This window comes from Chrysoperla carnea, chromosome 2, assembly GCF_905475395.1.
Source record: "Chrysoperla carnea chromosome 2, inChrCarn1.1, whole genome shotgun sequence".
Lineage (NCBI taxonomy): Eukaryota > Metazoa > Arthropoda > Insecta > Neuroptera > Chrysopidae > Chrysoperla > Chrysoperla carnea.
In genome coordinates, this window is record NC_058338.1 from 9,828,569 (window position 1) to 9,854,747 (window position 26,179).

The following is a 26,179-nucleotide window of genomic DNA, read 5'->3' on the forward strand; positions in this document are numbered from 1 at the left end:
CTTTCCAATTAACTTTATTTAGATACTGGCAACAGGCTCAAGAAGTTCTAGCAGTTTCGAACAAATATTTTTTGAAATATGGTAATTTTCATGATTTTTATATTATTTTAAAAAGTGTACGATATATTTTTTTCAAAAAACGTCAAATTTTTCTATTATTTGACGTTAAATACTACGAACTCAATCGTTAATAACTCGGAAAATATTGACTTTTCGACATATGTTTTTGAGAACACTCTGTGTCTGCATTAACATGGATGGCATGGCTATCATTGTCATTTGAATTAAAGCCATTGTTAATCATTGTAGGACAATAGAGAGTTTGTACAAATTATTATTTGAACAAAGGTCATTTCTATATTTCGATATCTGTTCTGTGTTATGTATGAACTGTATGTATTCTCGTTTCATTTTGTGTCGTTTCCATTCCATATAAAGCTCTATATTTTGTTATTCCAATTACAATTAAACTGTTTTCAACTAAACTAAGTAGCCAAATGAATTTTGTATTGAACAATTATTGACATTACAGCATTTTTTGTAACATAAATTGATATTTTAATAATTCCTTTGTTTTTAATTAAATATAATTTTTAATAATATAAACACATGTCTACATAACTATTTTATTTTTTGCATTATCGTGTTTGAAAACGGACAACCGGAAATGGGCAAATTAGGTGATTTTATGAACACTTATGATACCAAAATTTTGCTCGTAGAATCAATATTTTTAGTCGTTACAAACTTGGGACTAAACTTGGTATACCTTGATATATATTACATATTATACAAGGTATAAAAACTATCTTTATTTGTTCGAAGAATAATAATCGGATATTTAAGGATGTATGAGCGAGGGCGTGGGGGTAAAAATTTAAAAATAGATATTTTCAATTTTGATGATAAATTTATATTATTACTTGACGATATAAGACGAAAAGTAAGAATACAATTTTTCGATATCTGGCTGGCTTAATTTTCAAAATATCGAAAATTGAAAATTTTGTTTAATTATTTTAGCTTACGATATTTCGAAAACCAAGACACATATCGAAAAATTTTATTCTTATTTTTCGTCTACATTCATGAAGTTATAACAAAATTCATCATCAAAGTTGAAAATAAGATAAAAATAATTTCAACCCTTAATCTACCCTGCTCTTACATCCCTTATATGGACGGTGACACTTAGTTTTTTTCTTTTCTAATTCATTGCTAATATGTTTACTTTCTATTAAAAAGGTTTTTTTAAATTTGTTTTCATTCATTCCAAAAGAAAATTATCAAAAACTTCCAAAATATGTCGTTTTTTGAGATTCCTCCATAAGAGCCAATGTATTTTGTATCGATTTTTAATGACTTTTTTCTTAAAAATTTGCCCGGTTACCTATGCTGAAATTTTAACCACATATTCTTTGAGTAAAAGACTACCTACAAACAAATTTTGAACCTTTAAATCAAACATGTTGTCATGCTCATACATCCTTAAAATATGATTACAATTTATTCTTATCGAATTATATTTTTCATTTATCTTGTAAATATATTTCGTAATTTACAAAAAAATCATTTAAGTTTTCGAAATAAGATAAGAAATGCGAATCAACATGGTTTCTAGAATATGCGTATAAACAAACCTTATTTCGACTATGTATAAATAAAAGTAATATCTCGCTTACATTTTTTTTTTTCGATGTTAATCCTCATTTCACAAACAACATATTTTCGATGTAAGACGGTAGAATGAATAGAAAAGAAGTATTTTTGGGAGCTTGTTAGTACTTTCATAACATAGTACGCTTAAATAACTTGTAATAATAACATATGGTATGAAAATAAGAATTTTGGGTAAAAGTATTTAATAAAATTGTATAGTGCTTTTCTAGTAAATTGAACACATGTTCATACAAAATTTATTAAACATGTCAAACTTTTGACACTCATAGAACATAAACGATCCTAAAACCAGTCAGTAAATTAATAATTAATTAAAATGTTTAGTTCGCATGAAAATATAAAATATATTGATATAATAATTTTTCGCGTAAAATGGGTGTAGTTCTTGAAGTCATTGCGCGTAATAAATTTATATTTCTTTTTGAAAATATCTTTATTTCACTCTTGTACATAAATTATATAATATATTAGTACTTTGTCTAACTAACTGACGCTTGAGTGGAATTAAAAGAGAGATATGCTGAACTTTAGTTATACACATTATTTAAAAAGTTTGTACACGGTAAAAAATGTATCATTTTTACTACAATGCTGGTATGATATAGAGACAAAGGCTATTCGTTGTGTGCGTAGTCGTGGTAGGGACAATAAAATCGATGCCAGCGCTTCCAGTGAAAAATTTTGGCGTTAAAGGAGGCTGTTATGACTAATTTGCAGTTCTTTACATGTTAATGTTATAGAAATGTCAAATTAAAATTATTGAAATACACGAATTAATTAAACTCAATGCATTAAAAATTGTGAAATTAAAAAATCAAACTGCACAAATATTATTTTTCAAATGTAAATTATTATAATAATTTATTTAAATTTGTGAGACAATGATTTTTGTCTCAATGTGAGACAAAAATTTTCAATGTAAGTCTTAAATGCAATCTATACAATTATATATGCATCCACACAATTCTATAAAGTAGTGTATCGTTACGATGGAAACGAAACTCACGCACGGAGCGAATAGTATCTATGTTAAGTAATAGTAATATTACATATTGCATTAGTTGTAAGTATTGAACAGGGCTATCCACCAGAAGTATTGCGATATCACCAACCAGCATGAGACTGCCGCTCATACTCAATGACTCGTTCGCTTTCAATCATAAAACTTTACGTTCGTCGTTAATTTTGTCAGAGGATCTTCGCATCTATGATAAAACGGACAATCATCCATTTTCATATACTCATTTCTTCATTAGCGTTGTTTAACTTAGTGAAATTTGGACCAAGACACACTTGCGAGGATAAAAACGGCTGGGTTGCTATGCGATTCATTCTGCTGAGAGAAAGAACATGCTAATCTCACTTAGCATGTGAGATCAGCATGTTCTTTGCTCTCAGTACTCGACCAACAGTTTTTGCTTGTTGTAAAAGGACTTTAGCGGATGTATGAATGAGCTAATTAAAAAGCGTATTATAAGAAATACATTGGCGCATAAGCCTATTTTTGTTTCTCTATAGTTACCATTTTATAACTTTTTTTATGATACCTTGTAGTATATCAAGTTGAAATAAAGTGGTTTGCGTGACTATAAAAATTATATTTTGAAATGAGGAAAAATTATACGTTAATAATAGTTTTAGTAGAGTCGAAACGTAACGAAACTACTAAATTCATGGTGAATCACATATATCGTGTGTGATGTTTGTTCATCGGCTGACTCGACTCGCTCGCTGCTTGTTCGTTCGCTCAGTTCATGGCTAGACTACATTTCATTGTTAATTTTTTTTTTTTTTTTTTTGTAAAACAATTTTTTGTTGTTTTCTTGATTATAATAATACAGTTTTTCTGTAACATTCATGTTTGTTTGAAATAAAATTCTTTTTATTATTTTTTCATTGTCCATTTTTCATTATTTAATAATAATGATGCCGAACTTTTTTTTATGGCATTAAGACACAAAAAATGACATGATTCTTTACAAAAATTTTTATAACTTCATATGATTTTTATATTCGCATTATACGTGATTTTCAATGATGCGTACTTCTTTATTCGTCATTCTCTCTGCCAATGTAACTTTTCTATTTTCCCGAACTTTTTTTTTTTAATTATCAACAAAAGTTCACTAATTTCGGTCTATACCAGTATTACTGACGTGGGTGTGTAGGATATTGTTGTGCACCATCCCTATTGTACGTAGGGATATCAAAGATTTTTAAATTTCAACAAAAGTATTCATTTTTTAAATAATAATAAAGAAAATTTTGAACTAACTACATACGACAAATTATAAACATTATCATCTGATTATTAAATCCGGACATATAATTATTAATAATTCCAGACGGTTTCGGTACTATCTAATTAAAAGGATAATCACCGACTGACATCTTCAAAAAGGTTCGTTTCCATAATACCATCAGTCACAAGTACACTTGTCGAAAGTAAACCAGTGGCTTTTTTAAAGCTGTTGGTTTTATACTTGTGGGCAGTGTTGTCAACTTAGTAGTTTTACCACTAAAACTAGTGGTTTTTTTCTACTATTTTTCTACCTTTAGTGGGAAAATAATTTAAATAATTTAATATTTTAATATCATTTCTGGCAATATTATTGCTCTCTAGTTGTTTTTTAGTGGTTTTCTATCGCCTGTTTAGTGGGCCTTAGAGTTGAAAGTTGGCAACACTGCTTGTGGGTAGTACACATTTAAAAAATAAACTAGTGTAGCGCTACTTTCTCATAAATTGACAGTGAGCCATTCATAATTCCATACAGGAAATAAAGTTTTTGTTTTTTGGAATAATTTTGTTGGGGAAATTGCTTGGGTAATAATTTTTTTTGGTGAAATAAAAAGTGAGAAAATTATTTTGCAACAGAGGCCACGCTAGTTTATCCTTGTTGTAAATCTTTCATTGCGTCATTTAGTAACTTAATATGTAACGCATATGCTACTGGGAAAAAGAGAATGACTAATGCATAGCGTGAAAATATTTAAGGGGAGGGAATAAGGTAAATCAATTAAATTTAACCTCACATCAAAATAATTTTTGTTATAATCATTATTTATGAACTATTTCATAAATATTTTTCTTGCCACACTTGTATTACTAATTATTTAACTTGAATTTATAAAATTTAAAGCTATTTAGATATTTTGGACAGTAAGAAGGCGCAAGAAGTCTAGATTCAGTTAAAACCTCATCTTATTATTATCAATATATAGTATAAAACAAAATCGATTCCTGCTATCTGTCCCTATGCCCTTGTGTATGCTTAGATGTTTAAAACTACGTAACGGATTTTGATGCAACTTGAATCACCCCGTACAACTAATACTAGGTAAAATTTGTCTAACTTCCATAATAAACGGTTCTAAAAAATACAACCTGTATTAATTATGTTGTTTTGTTAACACACACACCCACACATACACACCAAAGTGTAATATTGTCTTCTTTTATAACATAACATAAATACAATACCCAACCGCTATCATCATGATCATTACTTTTCTGCTCACTGTAGCTATGCTTACTTTAGTGCAGTACCACTGCTAACTAAAGTATAATATGAATAGTGAATACCTACCGAAGATGAGAGGAATAAGTAAATTGTGGTATGATATGTTTGCTCACATCGTATACATATTTAACATTCGTTCGCAATCACAAACCTTATCTTATGTTGTTGTTGTTCGTTTGAACACAAACAAACATAAAAACAACACAATGAAGTCACCATTTGGATGTATAAACTGCAATTCTTGATATGTCCAAAAGAATTGTATTCTGGGTAATTTTCAAATTAATGGCTCGTTGCTGATAAGTCAGTATTTTCATTTTGTAATTCATTTTGTTTTGAAATTAGTTTTAATATTTTCATTTGGAAATTTCGCTACAAAATGTATTCCTTGATAATTACTGACTCATCGATCAACGCACAGCTGAAACTGCTGGAAGTACAAGCATGGAATTTTGTATACACGTTCCTAAGTATTTTAGAAAGATTAGAACAGTATCAATTGTAGGTGTATGAAAATATCAATGTGCAGCCCGCCATCAAATTAGCAACGAGTAACATACACAATAAGAGTAATTACGATTATCTAATTCATACTGATGATGACTACTTTGTAGTCGAAATACGTATTTATATAATAGAAAAAAATTGATCTAGGAAATTGGGACAAAAAACGGAATTTATAACGATAGGGGTGTTTAAAAACCACACTGTGACCGAATGATGTTCGATTCATACTTGACCGTTAAGTTTCTTGAAAATTTTCGGATTTTTCGAAGGAATAATATAAGTAAGAGATATATTTATTCAATTTACGAGAAAGTAAACTTATATTCCTTGAACTATATATACAAATATATAATAAATACAAGGACTATATTTTGTAACGCAATATATAAACGATATGTTTGTTTACTCTTTTATAGCAAGAGGGAGAGGTCCTTAGCTGAGGAGTATTTCAATAACTTCCTTCGTATCTTTTTTTTCATATTTTAACAAAAACATTGTAATGCAAAACTATTTGTTAAAAATCATTCCTTTTTATAAAGTACATAGTATGATTCTAAAATCAATGAAAATCGACTCTGGTTGGAACGGTAATGAGAGAGCAGACAAGCTGGCCAAACTGGGAACCACCATGGCTCCCACTCAAGAAAAGCTTGCGAGGATGCCATACCAAGAAGGTATTAACAGATTAGGAGATAATCTGAAAAACCAACAATTAAAGGCATGGACCAGATACGAGGGAGGGCGAATCGCCAAAAGCCTGTTGGGTGAAGGAAACTCGCTCGGTAACAGAGCCGAGGATATCTTGAAACTAAACAGAGCTGATATTAGAGTCATCGTAGATGATGAATTACTAACTCACAGGGCATGATAACCTGAAAAAGACAATCTCCCGCGTCTGACAGATGCGGAGAAAATTCAGAAGAAAGATCGATCCACTTTCTCTGTTACTGCCCGGCGCTCATACAGCAGCGAAGGAAATGGTTTGGTCCGGCCATAGTCGAACCAGAAGAAATTAGGAAACTCAGCGCTAGGCAGATCCTGGGTTTCAGTACATCAGTTGGTTATAATAGCCAATGAAAAGCGTAGCGGGAATAGAGTACAAGGGTCTATTTGACTAGGTGCTCTGAACCATTGCTTCGAGGCGCGATGCTCGAGCATGGCCCGATAACCTCCATACCCATACCCAAGTATACTCTTCCATATAATCCCTTTCCTTCGCCCTTCTACGTCTATGTGTGGACCAACAGGTACTTAAAATTAATTTTTTTCAATTGAAGAACCTTTAAATTATTTGAAAAGTTTTAAGTTTGCATCAAAATTAAAAAAAATGTATATTTTTTATTTGTTTACCTGAAATTACTTCAAACACGCTCATGCATCCTTAAAATGAAAATTTCGATTTTTATATTGACCATTATTATATCCTAAATATTACATGCTTCTTCTAATATGGTCGAACAATTAAGAGGGGAAATCTTTTGATAAGTGAATCAATTCTGAATAAATCCTTAAAACTAGTTCCTTTTTTTTTCAATCGTCTGTTTTTGACTTTTAACGGCTATTTTTATCCCTTCTCAACTAAATTATGATTCGTCTTTAAAGTTTTTACCCCTCAATTACTACATTTCATAGTAAAAGTATCCCTTGATTAGTTGTAAGACAACCCTTATCCATTCGAATATTGAAAGAAAGTAAAGCGAATAAGAAGGATCTCTATGGTAGGTAGATAGGACCTGTATATGACCTGTTTAGTTACCGGTACTCGGTGAATGTGTTCGCAGTGATAGTGTACATGTACATGTAAATAATCCTTGTTGTGTTTGTGTGTTGTTTAAAATATTCAGTTTTAAAATACATGACATTCTGTCATAAAGTATAAACTACATAGTACCAAAAATAAAAAGAAAAACGACGTGACTCGACGTGTACTTTAAAAATGTTATAAAAAAAATAATTTCAAACCACTATTTATGGATTAAATGTCTGAAATATACACAAAATGAACCAAATCTTGTATGTTTTAAGTAAGTTTTAACCGATTTTTAAAATGCAATGTCTGTCATATTTGTTTAAAAATGCCCTATTTCATTCAGCTTCGAGGTAAAACAACTTTGCTTAGGTTAGGTTACTAAAACAAATAACATACAAAATTTCTTTAAAAAAAATGTTCGTAAAACTTAACGTACAAAATTATAGAAAAACCATGATTGTATAAAAAACTGGAAAATAACGTAAATTAAGGTGTTTAGACTTGTGCTTGAAGTTATTTATACCTTATTTTCAACTTTGGTAAATAAATTTTCTTTAGTGATAAATTTTGTTATAACTTCATGGATGTAGACGAAAAATACCGATAAATTTTTCGATTTCTTTAAAAAAATTGTTCGTAAAACCTAACCTACAAAATTATAGAAAAACAATAATCGTATTAAAGCGCCAAGGAAGGTTTAGACTTGTTCTTGAAGATTTTATACCTTATTTTCAACTTTGGTGATAAATTTTGTTATAACTTCATGAATGTAGACGAAAAATAACGATAAATTTTTCGATATCACGGTTATTTATGTCATGTGATTTTTGCTAAATATTAAAACGAGTAGTTTCTTAACATTTAGCAATTGTAAATTGTAGGTTTTTAGTTTCCAATTCCCGAGATCAATACTCTCACAACACCTGACAAATTAAGGGCTTAGATAAGAATAACAATAACGGCTTAAATAACCTTGTTGAGGGTTTTACTGACATTTTGAGGTTAAAATAAAAAATTTGAACTATATATTTGTATTATTTCTTCCCATTATTTCATTTTTGTATGATATATAAGTATACTAGCTGTGAACTACCCGCTTTGCTGGGCAACATCCCCACTTGCACCCCTCCCTCCACATTTCCTTGCGTGGGATAACAGTTTTGTAATGTACACGTCATGCTCTTTTATTTGATACCCCACTTAGGTATATTTGTAAATATTCGATAATTCCTTCCCACTTTCTCGCTACACCTTTCTATCCTCCGAAGGTTAAAAGTAGATAAAAACTACTAGATCTTTGAAGCTGGTTGTATATCGTGTCAATATTTGAGCTTAATCGATGCACAACTTTTTTAGTTTTTGAAGCATATCCCTTTCAACCCCTATTTCAACCCCTTACTCTACTATAATATGGATGTATTATACATAAAAACCTTCCTCTTGAATCACTCTATCTATTAAAAAAAACCGCATCAAAATCCGTTGCGTAGTTTCAAAGATTTAAGCGTACAAAGGGACATAGGTACAGAGAAAGCGACTTTGTTTTATACTATGTATTGACAACACCAATACAAAATACGAGATTATGGAAAGAGAATGACAAAAATATACGTAGCTCAAGTATAATTTTTACCTCAAAATGCCAGTTAAACCTTCAACAGATTTTTTAAGCCCTTATTACAGCTTATATTGGTTTATTTTTTTTGAACTAGGTACATATATTATTTTTCTTTCTATAATTTCTTTTATGTATTCGATATTTAAGATGTTAACATCAAAAGCCTAAAAAGAAATTGGTGCTGTGTTAGTACGGATTCCGAAGTTTTTTCTTTGTGTTTTGTATTAAAAATCTACAACTTTTCCTTGTGAAACTGATTGTTTCAGAAATTTCGACTTCCCAATTTTGTCGGTCTATTACATGTCCAAAAATATTAGGAATGCAAAATAAGCAATTCAGTCTACTTATATATTTACTAATCGTTTAATGACTAATGATTGGATTAAATAAGCCGTTTGATTATATTTTAATCGATACAGATGGAAGAAATGAACCTATTCTGTGAAACAATATTTATTTATCTTGTGTGATTTATTTTTTATAGTTTTTTTTTTTTTAACTTCCGTGTGTTTCAAATGAAGTTGAAACGTGTTTTTCAATCGTTTTCCGTGTGTTTCAATGTAGAATGGATGGGTTTTTGTTGTCATTAAGCAATGATTGATTCACGTGTTTTTGTTTTTGTATTGAATTTTTATTTAACAATTGATTTTGTTTACTATGAAAGAAATTGTTTTCATTTTGGAAAAATAAAATTTATTTTTAAAACCTTGTACTTATTTACTATTTAGTTTAAAATGATGATGCATCGATTCTTTTGTAGTCGATATTAATTTGTTTTTCTTCTAGTTAAAATTGTATTATTAGAAATTGACAACCTAAATTGTTTTAAATATCCAAAGTGGAGAGCCGAAAGATTTATACCTCGGAATCCAAGAACAGTCATTGAATCTTTATAAAGAGATTGGGACTGCATTGTTTAAAGCTTACTTAAAAGCAAAAATTTGTGCGATCTTGTCTAGGGGGTGGGAGCTACCTCAGCCCGGGTGTGGAAAAGTTTATGCTGAAAATAACATCGGGAATCGATATAGAAATCAATTCTAAGCAAAAAGTGTCATTGAAACATGTTAAGTACTGGCAACAGGCTCAAGAAGTTCTAGCAGTTTCAGACAAATTGTTTTTTGAAATATTGCGACTTAAATGCAAAAATTTTTTTTCGAAAAATACAAAAAAAATGTCTTTATATAACAGTGATCTATGAAGTCTGAGTGTTGGTAAAACAGTGGACCTTTGAAAAATAATAAGTATATAATGGAAGTAATAATGACGTGATAAATGAATCAATATATAAAATATATTTTGTTTATTTATAAATAATAGATTTTTATTATTTATTTACTTTAAATAATGTGTGTTAGTTTAATAGTTGATATCACAAGAACTGCTTTTGTGTTTAGTAAATGTATCGAAAAAAATATATAATAACGGCTTGTGACAGCTCACTTATCATTTGACACACAATATAAAAATCTTATCTTTTTTACTGACTGTACATTGAATGTGGTGAATATTATGTATTAGTCAAGAGTGTATGTTTTTTACCACCAACTACGAAATAGAGTTTAGTCATTGTAATAATTCTTCATGTTACGTTTCGAGAATATAAAGACGTTCTTCTACGTCGAACACAGCTAATTTTATGTACGATTTTTTTCTTCTTAAGTGGTTTTTTTTTTCACTGTACATAGAATTTAATTCAATTTGAGAATCATTTTTGATAACTTTAAGTTGTTCCATTATCATTTCTCTTTAAAGTAAACACTCTACCCAAATGTTATAGAAGTAAGGTTGGACGTGTATCTATGTAAGGGCTAATGCCTGGACATTTCGCTTTTCTAATTTCGAAATGAGGTTATATTTCGAATACTCACTCTTTTTTACTACTTCTTAAATTTTATTACCTATATACAAGGTGTTCTATAATTGACCACAGTACTTTTAACTTCCTAAATAAGCATATAAAGGCGAACGAAAAAGCTCTTTACCAAATTTCGATCTGAGACCTAATTTCCGAGATAATTATTCAAATCAATTAATTTTATTTAATGACAGAGAGCACTTAGAGATAGAAGAATGTCTTTATATTATTATTAAAAGAGTGAGATAGATAATTTGATATTTTAATGCAACGATAAAGACAACAACAACCATGACATAGAAATGTCAGTTTTATTTGCCGGAGTTAGCTCAATGACTATACTTTTAATTAGTTTTGGAGTACAAAGTGTAATCCGTTCTTTTTTCCATTCCTTTTTGAGTTTAGCAGTTTGTCAATATTTTGAAAAAAACTACTTAGTTGAAGTTAAAAAGGTAACCTCCAAATTAGAGTTTTGTTTTTATATAAATGACGTACATAACATATTAATTCATTCATGTTGGTAACACTATTTTTTTTCTTAATGCGATGCTTTTGAAAGTTCATCAATCTTTTAATTGTGGAATAGAATGATCAAGGTCTCTCAAATTAGTTGTTTTTGAATGATGGCCAAAATTTAAATATGCATTCCATTTTTTAAATATTTTTTACTTGACCTTGTATTAAAAGAACTTCAAATTAAAATAAAGACTAATTTTGATTTTTTTTATTTGTTCCAGATCATGCAGTGTCCCAACCGATTGCGATGGTTACCCGTCGAACTGGATCGTTTCCAGCTGGCGGTGTTGATTCATCAAGTATATTATCACCACGTGGCAGTGACTCAACTGGTGGTCTTGGTGTTAAAATGGTTGAATATGTATTAGGTACATCACCCACATCAAAAGATCCATTAAGCTCGTTAGAGCCACGTATGCGTGGTCTTGGTTTAAATGATAATGGCAACGATAAAGATAAAGATAAAGCACCTAGCCCATTTGATACAAAAGATAGTTTACGTAAAAATGAAGAGAACGGTGTTGTTTTACAAAATGGTGGCGGTCCATTACAGAATGGGGTTGGCGTTGTACAAGTGTTAGATGAAGATAAAGGTTTTAAGTAAGTATACCAAAACAAACATATTTCCACTATTTTTAATTAGAGCTCTTCATGTTTATCTACAAATTTTGTGTGCTTTCTTAGAATAAATATATAAACACACATTGGTGAATGGTTCGATGTTCTCCATTTCCATCAACTGTCTTTGTACATTATCTTTCGTAAATAATCGTTAAAATGTCGTCTTTCTAGGTCGTTGCACAATTAATCGATATTACTTGATAGTAAAATGTAATTGTTTTTGTTTATTTTATGGTTTCTTATTTTTACATTTCAAAATCATTCAAACAAATTTCCATAACAATTCAGGAAAATTTTTTAAAAATGTATTTCGATACCATGAAAATGAAAATGATCAAAAAAATTAGAAATTATTTATCAATTAATAATCTTTTTCATACGTCTTTTGTGAAAAATTCATATTGATTCTCTGAAGAGTTGAGAAATATTGATAAAAGACTTTTTATGTAAATGTAAAACATTTTTAAAAGCACTTATTGACTAAAAATCCAACATTTATAACGAGTTTCTTCATAAAGGGTTTTTTTTTCATATATAATTTCTCATAAACCCTACAGAGAATCGACTTGAAATTTATACAGAAAGCGTTTTAAATACTCATTATTGACACACAAAATTTTAGTTTTTTGGTAACACTTTTGCTTTGATCTCAAACATTTTAACTGGGTCCGATATTACGGTAAATTTTTCCAATACAAAAATTCATTCAAAAAACGTTCTATTTGGCGCTAGAATTAGCAAAAGTACCAAAGAATGAGGTCATACGTACAATAGCAATAATAATAATAATAATGGGGGTTTAACCTCCGTTTTTTCTGACGCATGCCTAATCACAGAGGCCACCCACATCATTATTTGTTAATCTTTATTTATTCCATTACAAACATATTTACAATTACATTTTTAATGTGGGTGGAGTCGGTTACTTCGTTCTTTTCCAAGCGACGACAATGTGATCAATTCTGCACTTCCATTAATTATAAATTGTTCACACTGCCGCTGCCTGGATTCGAACCAACGCAACCTTAGTCTAAATAGTCCAACGTTCTAAAACTAGTGCCTTAGACCGCTCGGCCATTTAGGCAATGGCAATTATACAGAGTGTTACAGGAGAAACAGACGCCTTTGTTTGCATCAGGTAGAAAATAATATTCTAAGACAAAAAATCCTCTTCCATTTTTTGATCCAATGCAGGGATAATTAACTTATAACTATAATAGGCAGCCAATCAGAAGGGGGCTACAGTAGCAAGGCAGCCGGGGGTTGTCAGAAACTGCGACAGTGAGATGTGACATCTTCATCGTTACGCTAGCGTGTACATATGTATACGTGTGGAACTAGGTGAATGTGTAGAAAGGGGCGGGTGTATTGGAAAAAAGAAAAAGGTCTTTTCGTCGAAGAATTTTATTTGTATCTGATACAAGGATATCCGCTACTTTTGGAAAAACCTGTATAGCACAATTGAATAAAAATGATAAAAAGATAGCTAAAAAAATTGATACAAATGCAAAAATCCCAAAAACAGTATTTTTTTCACTTCTTATTTCAAAATTTGTTTTGCATCTCAGCTATAAAAATATGATTTTTATTGAAGTTAAAACAAAAGCATCAAATTGTTGAATCAGCAACATAAATTGAAAACAATAAAAGACTTTTGTCATGTTTTTTGTCCATCCTTCCTCTCTTCTGAGTGCTTGCTGGTCGCTCACAGAGCTCAATGTTACCACTACCACACAATTAAACTACTCGTACGTATAACTTCAATGTTTGTTATTATTGACTTGAGAAATAAAATAAAAAATGATTACGATAATGGAGAACATAAAGTATTTTTCTCAGAATTAACGAAGTTTTTATGAATTGTAATTATTTTTATAATAGAACTTTTATTTAGCATTATGATTATATTAATATATTATTTATGTATTTAAATTATTATACAGCGTGTCACATAAGTTAGCTACAACAAATCTTTATTTCAAACATCATCTTATTTTTTATGAATCAAGATAGAGTTACTTACTCTCAAGTTTTATGCCAGAAATACTGAAAAAATTATGTTACCGAGAGTAGAGATCCCTGAAAAAGAAAATTCCTTTGCTTTAAAAGAACGTAAACATGCAGATAGACATTTATCAAACTGATAGTATTTCATTCACATTTTGTTACATATTTGGTTTTCGATGACTTTTTCTCAATGGAATATTGAATGTTTTCTCGGAAGTGATTTTCCTCAAATATTTTTCCAAGGGCCAAATTTTCAATTGCTATAATGCGCTAGGACATTAATGAAATAATTTTAGTTAAAAATTAATTTTGTTAGTAAAACACAGAGAAAAACTTTTTATAGTCTGCCATTTATTTGAATAAAAGGCTGTTCTCAATATACGCTTCTTAATATACCAAAAAATTATTTTCTCGTGTCATGACGGTTTCTTATATAAAAGTCTGCCAATCAATTTTTAGTGTATTGTGAACAGTCTTCATTCAAATGAATGGCAGACTTTAAAAAGTTTTACTCTCTATTTTACAAACATTTTTCGATTGCTTGTGGCTGTATATACGTCCTCTATCATTGGTAGACTATAAAAGTTATGTTTTTCTGTTACGAGCTGATAGTCTATAAAGTAAAATGGAGAAAATGTTGAAAAGTTTTTCAAATCACTTGCAACGCATTTTTGAGGCCAATCCCGACAGTACAATTTCCTGTACACCCTTTCTACATCTAAGCAGACTTTAACTCTTGTTTTGATTGACAATTCGTTTGGGTTCTTTACCTTTACGCTGTTAATTTCACTATCCTGTTCATCTAAATGTGTCCCTTCGTATGACTGTGCCTAAAATTTTGGAAACTTTTAGTGTCACTTCCAATTAAGACAACTTTGTTGTAAATTGACTGACACTTTCATAAAAAAAAATCATAAATTAGATTAATTTCATCATAAATACCTTCCAAAATAATTTTAAAAAAAGTAGGTTTAGCAGGATATCATAAAATTTACAGGACATCCGGTATTAGTTTGTTAAAATGAAGAAGCTTGTAAGAATTTTTTTTTTTGTAGAGTTAAAACTATTTTAAATATTATCGAAAGATCATAGTTCTGTCTCAAGGTTAGCCAGTCATAGCAAGTCATTCCGCTTCGCGGCACCTTCATTTCCTACTAAATATAGAAAGAAGTGTTTGACGTGCTGTGGTAGTTAGGGGAGCAACAACAGAACATACGCGTTTGTACGGATACAATGTTGTTACACAATATACATACACATGGATCACAGCGCACGGTAACTCTGATGTTAGAAGAGTGAGTTAATTCTCTCTTTCTTCAATTTCCCTTCATTTACGTCACGTTATATGTTCAAGATTATTTTTTCTACTTTTTTAGAGGAAAAAAATAATCATAAAAAAATGTTTAAAAAAAAAGAGCAAGCAATTTTATTTTTTATTATTATTAAAGTTTGAAATGTAATTTACGAAACGTTATATTTATTTTGATTACTGTTTTCTGAGACACGAGTTTGTTTATTTCTTTTAGTTGAGAATGAGTTATGATCGCAAGTTTTTAAAGTCAATTACCTTTAATCTCTTTTTGCAAATTTATTTTTTTATTTGGCATAATTTATTCTTTTAGTTTTCTACACCAGCTTTTATTGTAAACTAGCTTGATACCCGCCCGCTTCACTGGGCGTAAAAGTATAAACCACCGCTTTATAGCCTCCATATCTCTTGAGCTCACTTATCCACCTTTCTATAACACTTGAAGGAATTGTTTACGCAGCTAAAAGATACTTTGTAACTCGAATTTCAAAAAGCAGTAAAAAATAGACTATCTAATTTTGTTTTTCTAGGACAGTTGTCTGGGTAGTTTCTGGTTTAAAATTTGGAATTTCCTTTTTTACGGTGTCTTTTCGTTTGCCAATTATATGTCAAAATTTTCACTGAATTTAAAATGTATTGTCTCTTTTTTGATTCCATAAATCATTTCCTTGGCTTAAAATTTTGAAATATATATTATTTTCGGGTAATTTTGATCTGTAAAATCACAGGGAGTAGTGATTCATTTTAAGAGGTGAGTTTTGATCCCACTTTGGCCCATTTTCTAATTTGAAAAAATTTCTAATTTGATAAATTTGGAATAGCCTTCTGATTGATTTTTTTCCAACCACAATTGTAATCTATATTTGTTTGAAATAAAATAAGCCGTGTTTTGTATTCTTTATGAGTCACAATGTCCAATCCAATATAAGTGTGGGTAGTTTAATAGAGGACTATTACTAATACTAGCACTCTATGCTAGTCGATAGTAGCAAGGCTCTATATTCACCACTACAAAACATAATACAAATCGTTCCACAAGTAAAACACTAAACGTAAGTTTCTGTAAATAACAAACTTTGATAAAAGACATGCTAAGAGAAAAAATTGTACTAAAATTTATTTTCCACTAAGTTATTGTCCATAAACGATGTCACGCCTTAAGGGGGGAGATTTCGCAAAACGTGACCATTTGTTACAGTGTCGAGGAGGGGGTGGTTGCAATGTACCATGAGAAAATGTTCAAGGGAAATCTGTCTTTGTTTCCGTTAAAGAATATAACATAATATGTATTAAATGAGCAGGGTGTTAGAATTATTCCGGAAATAGACTAATTAAGTGATTTTATTATATGTACCTTTGTTTTTATCACCAAAAAATCATACACAGTGATGAATTTATAATAAGGCCAACAAGGCACTGGCCTAGGGCATCAATGCGGAAAGGGCTTCGGTTATAAAACTTCTGATCAAAAATTATGTTTTATTATGGAAAACGTAATTTTTGATGAAGAAAAAAAATCAAAAAAACAGTATTTCAGCCACTAAAGTATACCGAAAAATTTGTAACTATCTTATTTGAAATAAAAAACCAAAATAAAAACATTTGCTCTAAAAGGCTGTGACACCAAAACGTTAAATACGGCGCTGCTCATACTACATTTATGCAGAGTATAAAAAAACGGAATAACAAGAATGAAAATTGACACAAACTAAAGATGGGCACCAAATGAATCTTCAAGGATTTTGTTATCCATACTATTAATATTATAAATGCGAAAGTAACTCTGTCTGTCTGTCTGTCTGTCTGTTACTCTTTCACGCCTAAACGGCTGAACGGATTTTGATGAAATTTAGTAAGGTAATAGATGGTTACCTAAAAACGGATATAAAATCAAAATGATCACGTCATCGTACTTAAGAGGTAGGAAGTAGGCAGAAAACTGAATTGAGTTAGTGATTTTTTGATGGTTTTTGCTGGGAGTTTTGCTCTATCATGCCTAAACGGTTGAACGGATTTTGATGAAATTTAGTTAGGTGATAGATAGTAACCTAGAAAAGGATATGGAATATGAGGGAGGGGTGAAAGTGGGAATGTTGCTCAGCAAAGCGGGTAGTTCACAGCTAGTCTGAAATAAGCTAAAAAACAATTAAGAGTAAACATTTAGAATGGGTGGATGACTTTTGAAGCACCTTGTATAATATACTTGAAGTAGTAATAGTAATGGTAACAAATGTGTATAGAGGTCTCTGAATTCAATGTTTTTTTATGAGAGTGAGTGTTAAATGTGTGTATTAGTGTTATTAGTATTAGTTAGTTTATATGTATATGAATTGAATGTCAACTCTTATACTGTTAATTTATTATCGCCAAACACAATTTTATCATTTCCTGATTACCTGACTTGCACAACACTGTTTTATATTGTCCAATCAAACTCAATACTCAATACACCACCAGTATCAATGATCATGGCGGACGACCTTAACAAATAATTTATTTCAAAGATTTCCTTATTTTTTATTATTTTCACTTTTTTTTTTCTATTACATAACTTTTCTGTTCTCGAATATACCTTACAATAAGAAACCTGAAGGTGGTTAAAGAAATTTATTTGTGTAGTCAGCACACAATATAAAAATTCTTATTTGTCGCTTAACAATAGAATGTAATTCTTGCGAAAAATACGTATGGGTTAGACAGCTTTTAAAAAACCCTTAAAATGGAAAAATTATATCTGAAAATTATTTTTTTTCATACGAAAAAAAATCTTAAAATATTAATAAATAAATGTACAAAGAGAACAAACGCCTCGGAGCTCGGAGCTTTTATATTCGATGGAATAGGGAATCGGACTAAATTTTTTTTTATCACTTCATCTGAAGAATTCTCACTGGACCTGTAGAAAAGTGAAGTTGGTTTTATAAAATCTTTACTAGTATGCAAGATATGAATGTTTGAAATTCCAAATTAAACAAACAGGAAGATACCCACGAGTGACGTCATACGTGGGTATCGCCATAGAGATTACATATAAAACTTAATTTTCCTAAAAGGAAATGGGCAACAATCTCTTTGAATTCTTATAACTTCTTCCGTTTTTAATCAATTTTAATTTTACTTTCAAATTTTGTCATGGTATCAAGTCCAGTTTTACATTTTTATGGGTAATATGGCCAATTCGACATCAGAATTATACCCTATTAAAACGATTCTTCTTTTAAAATTTCTATAACTAATTAATTATCACAAATTATAGTTTTGCACACTTCAAAATTTCTCATAAACTATCAGCGAATAGGAGTTTTACCTTGGGTCACAATTTGCAATTTGTTTGTTTTTAATTTCAATTTTTTATCTCCCAATCCAATTTTCGCTATAAAATAAATCGTATTTTTTCGATGTGAACATCAATGAGAATTGTCGGAGCAAATAAGAAATATTTTTTGAAGAACGTTGCTAATAATTGATGTAAGTGGCATGAGTTTCGATGACCTGTTCCGTTTTTCGGACTAGAGACCATTCTTTTTTTTTAAATTGAAAAACATAACTTAGTTGATAGAAGTGGAAATTTGATAAAGCTTACATACATGATGCGAAAAGTTAAAAAATTGCAGATATATTATTTTTTTTATGCTGTTTTCCACTAAACGGGCAAACAAAAGCAGAACAGAAACTCGTGTCGAAAACAAAACTGCAAATTTTTACAAACTTTTATAAGACTGGCAATGTAATAGCCATTTTAGTTTCTCAAGAAAATGCCCGTGTAGTGGAAAACCGGTATTAGATTGTAGTTTCCAAATATATATCGAATTCTGTTTTTTTTAATACTTTACATTAAAGCATTAAAGGGAATGAAAATTGATAGTCTCGATTGCGTTCGGTTAGGTACAGCTAAACCGCGGATCGATACACTTGAAACATGAATAAACAGTGGGAAATTAAATAAAAAATATTGAATATAAATAATATTTTAAAAATGAGAATTTATTATCAATTAAATTTGAATAAAACAATAAATGTTGTTGGTTGAAAATATTGAAATAATAAGTGATTAAAACAACAAAATCACACATACAAGTGCTCAATTGCACAATATATGAATTTATTTCGCGGGAGACACCATATTTGTATTATACATAATACATATACAATACACATACAACACATGTATACAAAGCTGTATAGTGAGATGACAGACTGTTTGCGGTGGGGTGGAGAACATCATGAAGGTTCGGTCGGTCGGCTAAGTCAATGACACGTGCTCGTTCCGCGCCTCATCTGTCAAGGTGACAGCAGCACCTCCACATGCGTTGTTGCCAAACGAACATTCAATAAGCCGGTATTATATACAAACACGATGTATGAATCGTATTACATCGTTATACTTCGTTTAAATATATTTATAATACTGCTAGCGCCACTCTGTGTACGATTCAAATATCAAGTAGATTTGGTTTGAAACTTTACTAAACGTTTAAGTTTGTTAGTTTATAAATCTATTCATAGATGGATCATATAATAATATGTTTGTTTATTTTGTTGTTTTAGCCGAACACCAGGAAGTCGTCAACCTTCACCAGCTGAAGAAGAGATATCAAAGAATTTACAAAATTCACAAGTTGTTATATTAAAACAGAATGTTGATCATGAACATCAATTAAATGCCCAACAGAATCATCAGAATGCGTTGGCTGCATTTCCAAGCACGTTGCATGCACATGCTGCAGCTGCTGCCCATCATGCCGCATTAAATGCACATCAATCGCAACATCCGGGTTTAACACTCGCTGATAGTGTCAATCAACATTTTGATGTATTATCTTTGGATCAGGTTTGTATTATTTTTTTTAAACAAATAACGAATTCTTATCCCAGAAGTTTTGTAACTTTATTAGCGAATGAGTCGCAACTTTAAGCTTTTATACATAAAATCAGTTGAATATATCCACACTAGGTTCAAACGACCTTTTAAATATATTAGCAGACATCTTATTTTTAAAGGCTCGACTTTTTGGAGCATTATTCCTCCGTTAATACAAACTAGTTACTGTAATCTAAAAATAAATGCATGAAAATGACAAAACGTAAATTTACTTTGACTGTCTTTCTTATTTTTCGGGTTTTCGACATCGTAAAAGCAATTCGTCGTTAAAGAACATCATTGACAATACAATAAGTAAAGAAAGCAGGAAATTGGTAACCAATGAAAGAGCTAAAAATAGAGCTTTTCAAGTGAAGCAAATAATGCTAAATAAGAACATCACTTTTCTAAATCACCAGAATATATCGTTACTAACTTACTGTCTCTATTTCGAACTTCTTCAGTTTTCAAATCGATCAAATTGTTTAAAAACAAAAATTTACTGTAAAAATTGCTGTTTGATTGCAATGTATTAGAAATATATCGAAAAAGTTTCATTAATATTTGATTTTGTATTTTAGGTTTCTGGTGTACAAAGTGGTGTAAATCCGTACGAAGCGGTTTACAGTCAAGCTCCACCACAAGCTCAACAACAGGATGCAAATGCAACGGTGTTGCAACAACATAACTTCGATGTACAGGTAAGTCCATTTGAGTTTTTTTCTGAAAAGCTATCGAAATTATAAATGATAATTAATCATCGAAGCCTATTTTGTGCCCGCTTCATCACTGTGCTACAGCTACCTCTTATAAAGAGGTAGCAATGGCATTTTATATAATTCTCAATGAAAAGCATATTAGAAGTTATTTTCATTAAATAATAAATAAAATGTTGCGTAATATGTAAAATAAAACCTTACAAGCTAACATTGTAATTGAGTTTGAGAAAGTTTATTCAAACATGAGTTTACTTTAGTTTAATTAGATATTTGAATATGGATGCATAATTTATTCATTTCATATCGTGACACACCATACAGGGTAAACGGAAATAATAGACCGGGAAAAATAGAAATAGAAAATTGACTTGGAAAAAATGGATCTAATAACAAATAGTATTGGGATACGTAGACTCTTAAGGTAATACTATCGGTAATAGACTTTGCATTCAGAATTTAATGAAACTTGGGATAGTTGTCCATTATTACATCATAATTAACCAGTTAAATTTTTAGGGGCATTCAGAGAACTGAAAAAAAGATATTTAGAGATATTTTAACACTGGTCCTTATGGGAAATCCCAGAGTTTATTTTATTTCACAAAACTGGACGTTCAGATTTTCAGTTCTCTGAAGGTCCCTAAAAATTTAACTGGTTAATTATGGTATAATAATGGACAACTATGCCAAGTTTCATTAAATTCTGAATGCAAAGTCTATTACCGATAGTACTACCTTAATAAAATAGAATTAGAAAAAAAGACAGATACCTTTAATGGGATCAAGTTTGTACGGATCTGCGGATTTGTAATGTAACCTATATTGTAATATATATCAAAGTATATTAAGTTTAGTCTCAAATTAGTACCGCTGAAAAATATTAAAATACGCCCCTGGCTATTTGGTTAAGAAAAGATGAAAATTTTATTGAAAATAAAAAATTATTCCTGAGATTTGATATGTAGAACACAGAAGTGTCTCAAATATCTCATTAAAAAAAATAGAAACCCTCATATCTTATTATAAAAATATAATTTAAATAATATTTGGCAACCCTATCAAATAACTGCCATTATAATGTAAATATAATAGGTTACAAGTTACAACGTTCTCTAAAAACATTATTGACGTATATTGATTAGATTTTTAGCTTTTGATGGATAACTATAATAATATTAATAATAATAATAATAATAATAATTGTATAGAAATTCAATAAGTAATTTTATCAACATTAAACCCTTTTGAATATAATATTTGATTATTTTCATGTATAAAATATATGTAACATAATAATATTATATTTGTAATACATATTTTATTATTATGCTCTTGTATCTGTATGTAGGTGTTGAGGACCGGGGGGAGGGGGGGGGGGGAGGAGGAGTGTATGATGGGTTATTTGTTAGTTGTTGTATGATGTACGTATTTGAAAAGGTTCACTTCACTCATCATCCCCAAAATAATAATATAATGTGTACAAATTATAATTATCAACTTTTGCATATTAAACAAAAACTATTCATTATTTAATTAATTTTTGAATATTAATACATATTTATTGTTTGGGCTCGATGCATATCCATTTTATATTTTGCTAAATTATCAAATACTTCTAAGAATACTACATTGAATTTTATACAAATTTTATTACATGTTATTTGTTTTGTCGATTATTTCCTACCTTCGCGAGATCTTCCTTTTTGCTTTATCAAATTCGATGATGTATCCCTTTTTTCAACAAGGTTATCGTACTGGTTACTGAGATAACATTGGCTCTCGATCTAAAGATGTACTGTTTAGAAAAAACAGACTAGAGATTTAATATGAAGCTTTAATTTTTCTCATTATGCAATTTGTGTTTCATATCTGTGATAAAATTGCCTATATATAAAAATAAAGTAAATTATTAACTTTTATATTATTTTTCGGGAAAGTTTTTAGCCATTAGTACCTCCTAAAGTACGTTTCGAATACTTTGTTTATTCAATGAAATGTAGCCTTAATTCATAATTTCCTTTTTGTATCTTATATATATCAAGGTATACTAAGTTTAGTTCCAAATTTGTAAGTCCTAAAACTATTGATGCTCTACGTAGAAAATTTCAGTATTCGGTATTTAGTCCATTTCCGATTGTCTGTCCACCCGTCATTGCGATAACTCAAATTAGAAAAGAGATATCAAGCTGAAATTTTTTAGCATGCTCAGGACGTAAAAAGTGAGTTTGAATTCGTAAATGGTCCACATACTTCATTTGGGTCTTGGGTCCATTGGACCCGTCTTGTAAACCATTAGAGGTAGTACAAGCAATTTTTGCTTGAAACATTTTTTCGTAAACATCACTGTTTACGAAAACTTTCTCACCAATCTTTGTTACTATTCCCCTAAATTATAAGATTAGCTCTCTAACTTTAATTGCAATTTGTCACAAAAGACGTTTTGATAAAACTTTGTTTTCAGTTTCTAGTTTATATAAATATATTACGTGATGTCAATTTTTAATAAAAAACAAACTTAGAAAATATTTTTCGGTAACTCTCGTAAATTCTAAATACAAAACAAAGAAAACAAATCAATGAAAACTACTTAGAATTTTAAAGAGACTTAGGCGTGTTGAGTTTTCAATGATATTTTGTAAATTATTTATAAATAAATTTGTTATGTAACGATTTTATGAATGAAAACAAGTTTTGTATGAGCTATGTGTGAGATATTTTCATTTAGTTTTGAAATAAATTTATATTCTGCATAGCATCCATCCATTCACAAGGTTTGGCAGTTGGAAAAAGAACAGGAGAAAGGGTAGAACCCTGATTTATATAAAACTTTAATACATACAACTTTATCCAGTTTACAAATTCCCACATAATGAAAACATAAGTTGAAATGCTTTCAATTAGAAAATAATTTGTTATAATTCTATCAAATTTTCGGATATATTATATAATTGATTTCCCATAGAACATATGAGATGAGATGTAGAAATGAAAAGTCTCAATGAATATGACAGATTGTTTTGTCGACTTTTCGATACTGCTATGTATGTGTTCGTATTGTTCTTAATGATTATAATCGTTTGTCAGTATTTAATCTACTTTGTAGTCCGCCTCGCCTGTCCGTCTTTGCATATATTCTGTCCTGTTCTTTATTATAATAATGTGCCTTCTGTTCTCAACGACTCTCAAACCTCTTAAATATTCGCTTGAGTGATTTTATCATCGTACCACTTTTTAGTTGGCTAACAATTCCTACACAAACACATGGATACACAATTATTTATCGCCGGTAAATATTGGAAATAAGCCTCTTTTTCAAGTGTCTAGTATCATCTTGATGCAATCAAATTTCCAATATGATCCTATTCATGAGTTGGAACCAATTGGAAATTTCCGGTTTGTTCTATTGGATTGAATCGGTATTCAATCGGAATGAATTGGAATTGACCAAGGCTGCTAATTTACGAACTCGACCTCACTTTTTACGTCTTGGACACGTTAAAAAAAACTTTTGCTAGATATATCTTTTCGTTTTTGAGTTATCGCGTTAACAGACGGACAGACAGACAACCGGAAATGGTCTAATTAGGTGGTTTTATGAACACTTATATCAAAACTTTATTCTTAGCATCAATATGTTTAAGCGTTGCAAACTTGGGACTAAACTGATTATACTATAAGATATATTTCATATATACATGGTATAAAAATCATTGTTGATTCGTAGATGATGTCTAGACAGTGTAAGGCATTAACTGATTTCATATTTCGAATATTATCGAATCTGGACAGACTTAAATATCTGTATATAATTTGTTATATCTTATGTAGATAGTTATGTTGTAATCATGACAATGATATCACTTCACATCACACCATCATATCTTATTATGTAATGAATTTCCATGTCAATTTTCTTTGTAGAATTTTCATTGAAAAGTATAAGTATGATGATGAGTTCTTTGTATGTCAGTGTTGGTCGGTCGACGCGGCCGTTAGTTGTGTAGTTGTAGACAATTGAAGACAATGATTCAACGATGCAATGTGATGATGGAGGGAAGTCTCCATCAGCACTATTCATTCCTGTAAGAAAATACATGTAATATATATTTTCTCATATGTTTTTCCTGATACCCTCAAGACAGTTACTTCTCTTTGTAGTCTATTTGTAGAAACACAGTCATGTGTTCAATAATGCTAAAAACTTGTCTACAAAATTAATTTTCTTTTCAATGATGTTTTTTAAAAAGTTTTTGATTTGCTATGGACAAATTTATCTGTGTCTGTCACTGAACTTCCTTTACTTTGTACTGTCTGACGTATAGCGAATTACATTGAAATTGATGAAATAAATAGAAAAATTCGAAAGTTTTTCATATATTTGTACTTAAGGTAGTTCTTTCTCAGCACTGCAGAGAAAAATTATTGGCTTATTGACCCATGCTATACGTATATACACAACTGTAGGCTACAACAAAATTTTTTCACTGGTAGTTTATAGTGTGACTACTACTATCAAACACAATATAAAGAATTCATATACATATATACTAGGATGAATACGCACATCCACCCTATGAACGTAATTAAATTTTCTTTCTTCTGATATCAATTTCGATTGATTTACAGATCGGAATGGATCTGTTCATACTGAATACAATCGAGATCGGTATTAGAAGATAATTTATTTATTGATTCATTGATTAAAATTAATTTAACTTAAAAAAGTTATGAACACTTTTCGATAGAAAAACTATGATAGGCGTGTTTAAAAATCCATGAAATTTCATAAAAAAGTGTCTCTTCTGGTTATCAATCAGATGGACGAAAACTTGACTGTGGAGAGCAAAAAATCGGCGCAAGTTGCAGCCCTTTAAGTTCATATTATTTTTTAGCCTTCGACCTCAAAAAGGAGTGGTATAAGTTTGACTGCTATGTGTGTGTAACCAAAACGAAATCTTCAAAATCGGTACAGTTTTGAAAAGGCTTTAAGGAAAAATATAATTAAATGAACAGTGTTCTTAGATATGTTTCAAATGCGTGTTTATTGTTCCGTACTCGAAAAACTTCGAGGATTTTTAAATTTTGTCAATTTCACTTGTCTGAGTTATTATTTAGGTATTCAAAAATGATCTTATTTCATGCTACTGAATAGCATGTGTATTCTCGGTAAAATATCTCTGTTATAGAATCCAATTTAATTATAACCATATTGTAC

General features: G+C 30.1%; 1 protein-coding gene across 4 annotated transcripts in view; it reads left to right on the forward strand.

Annotated features, from left to right (window-relative positions):
- The window catches only part of LOC123294168 (pumilio homolog 2-like), a 396,258-nt gene that overhangs the window by 132,143 nt on the left and 237,936 nt on the right, over positions 1-26,179 (forward strand). For all 4 annotated transcript variants that reach the window (XM_044875274.1, XM_044875272.1, XM_044875271.1 and 1 more), the window contains 3 exons: positions 11,669-12,047; positions 19,933-20,215; positions 20,827-20,946. In XM_044875274.1, coding sequence (XP_044731209.1) covers positions 11,669-12,047; positions 19,933-20,215; positions 20,827-20,946 — 782 coding nt within the window. The remainder of the gene's footprint in view (positions 1-11,668; positions 12,048-19,932; positions 20,216-20,826; positions 20,947-26,179) is intronic.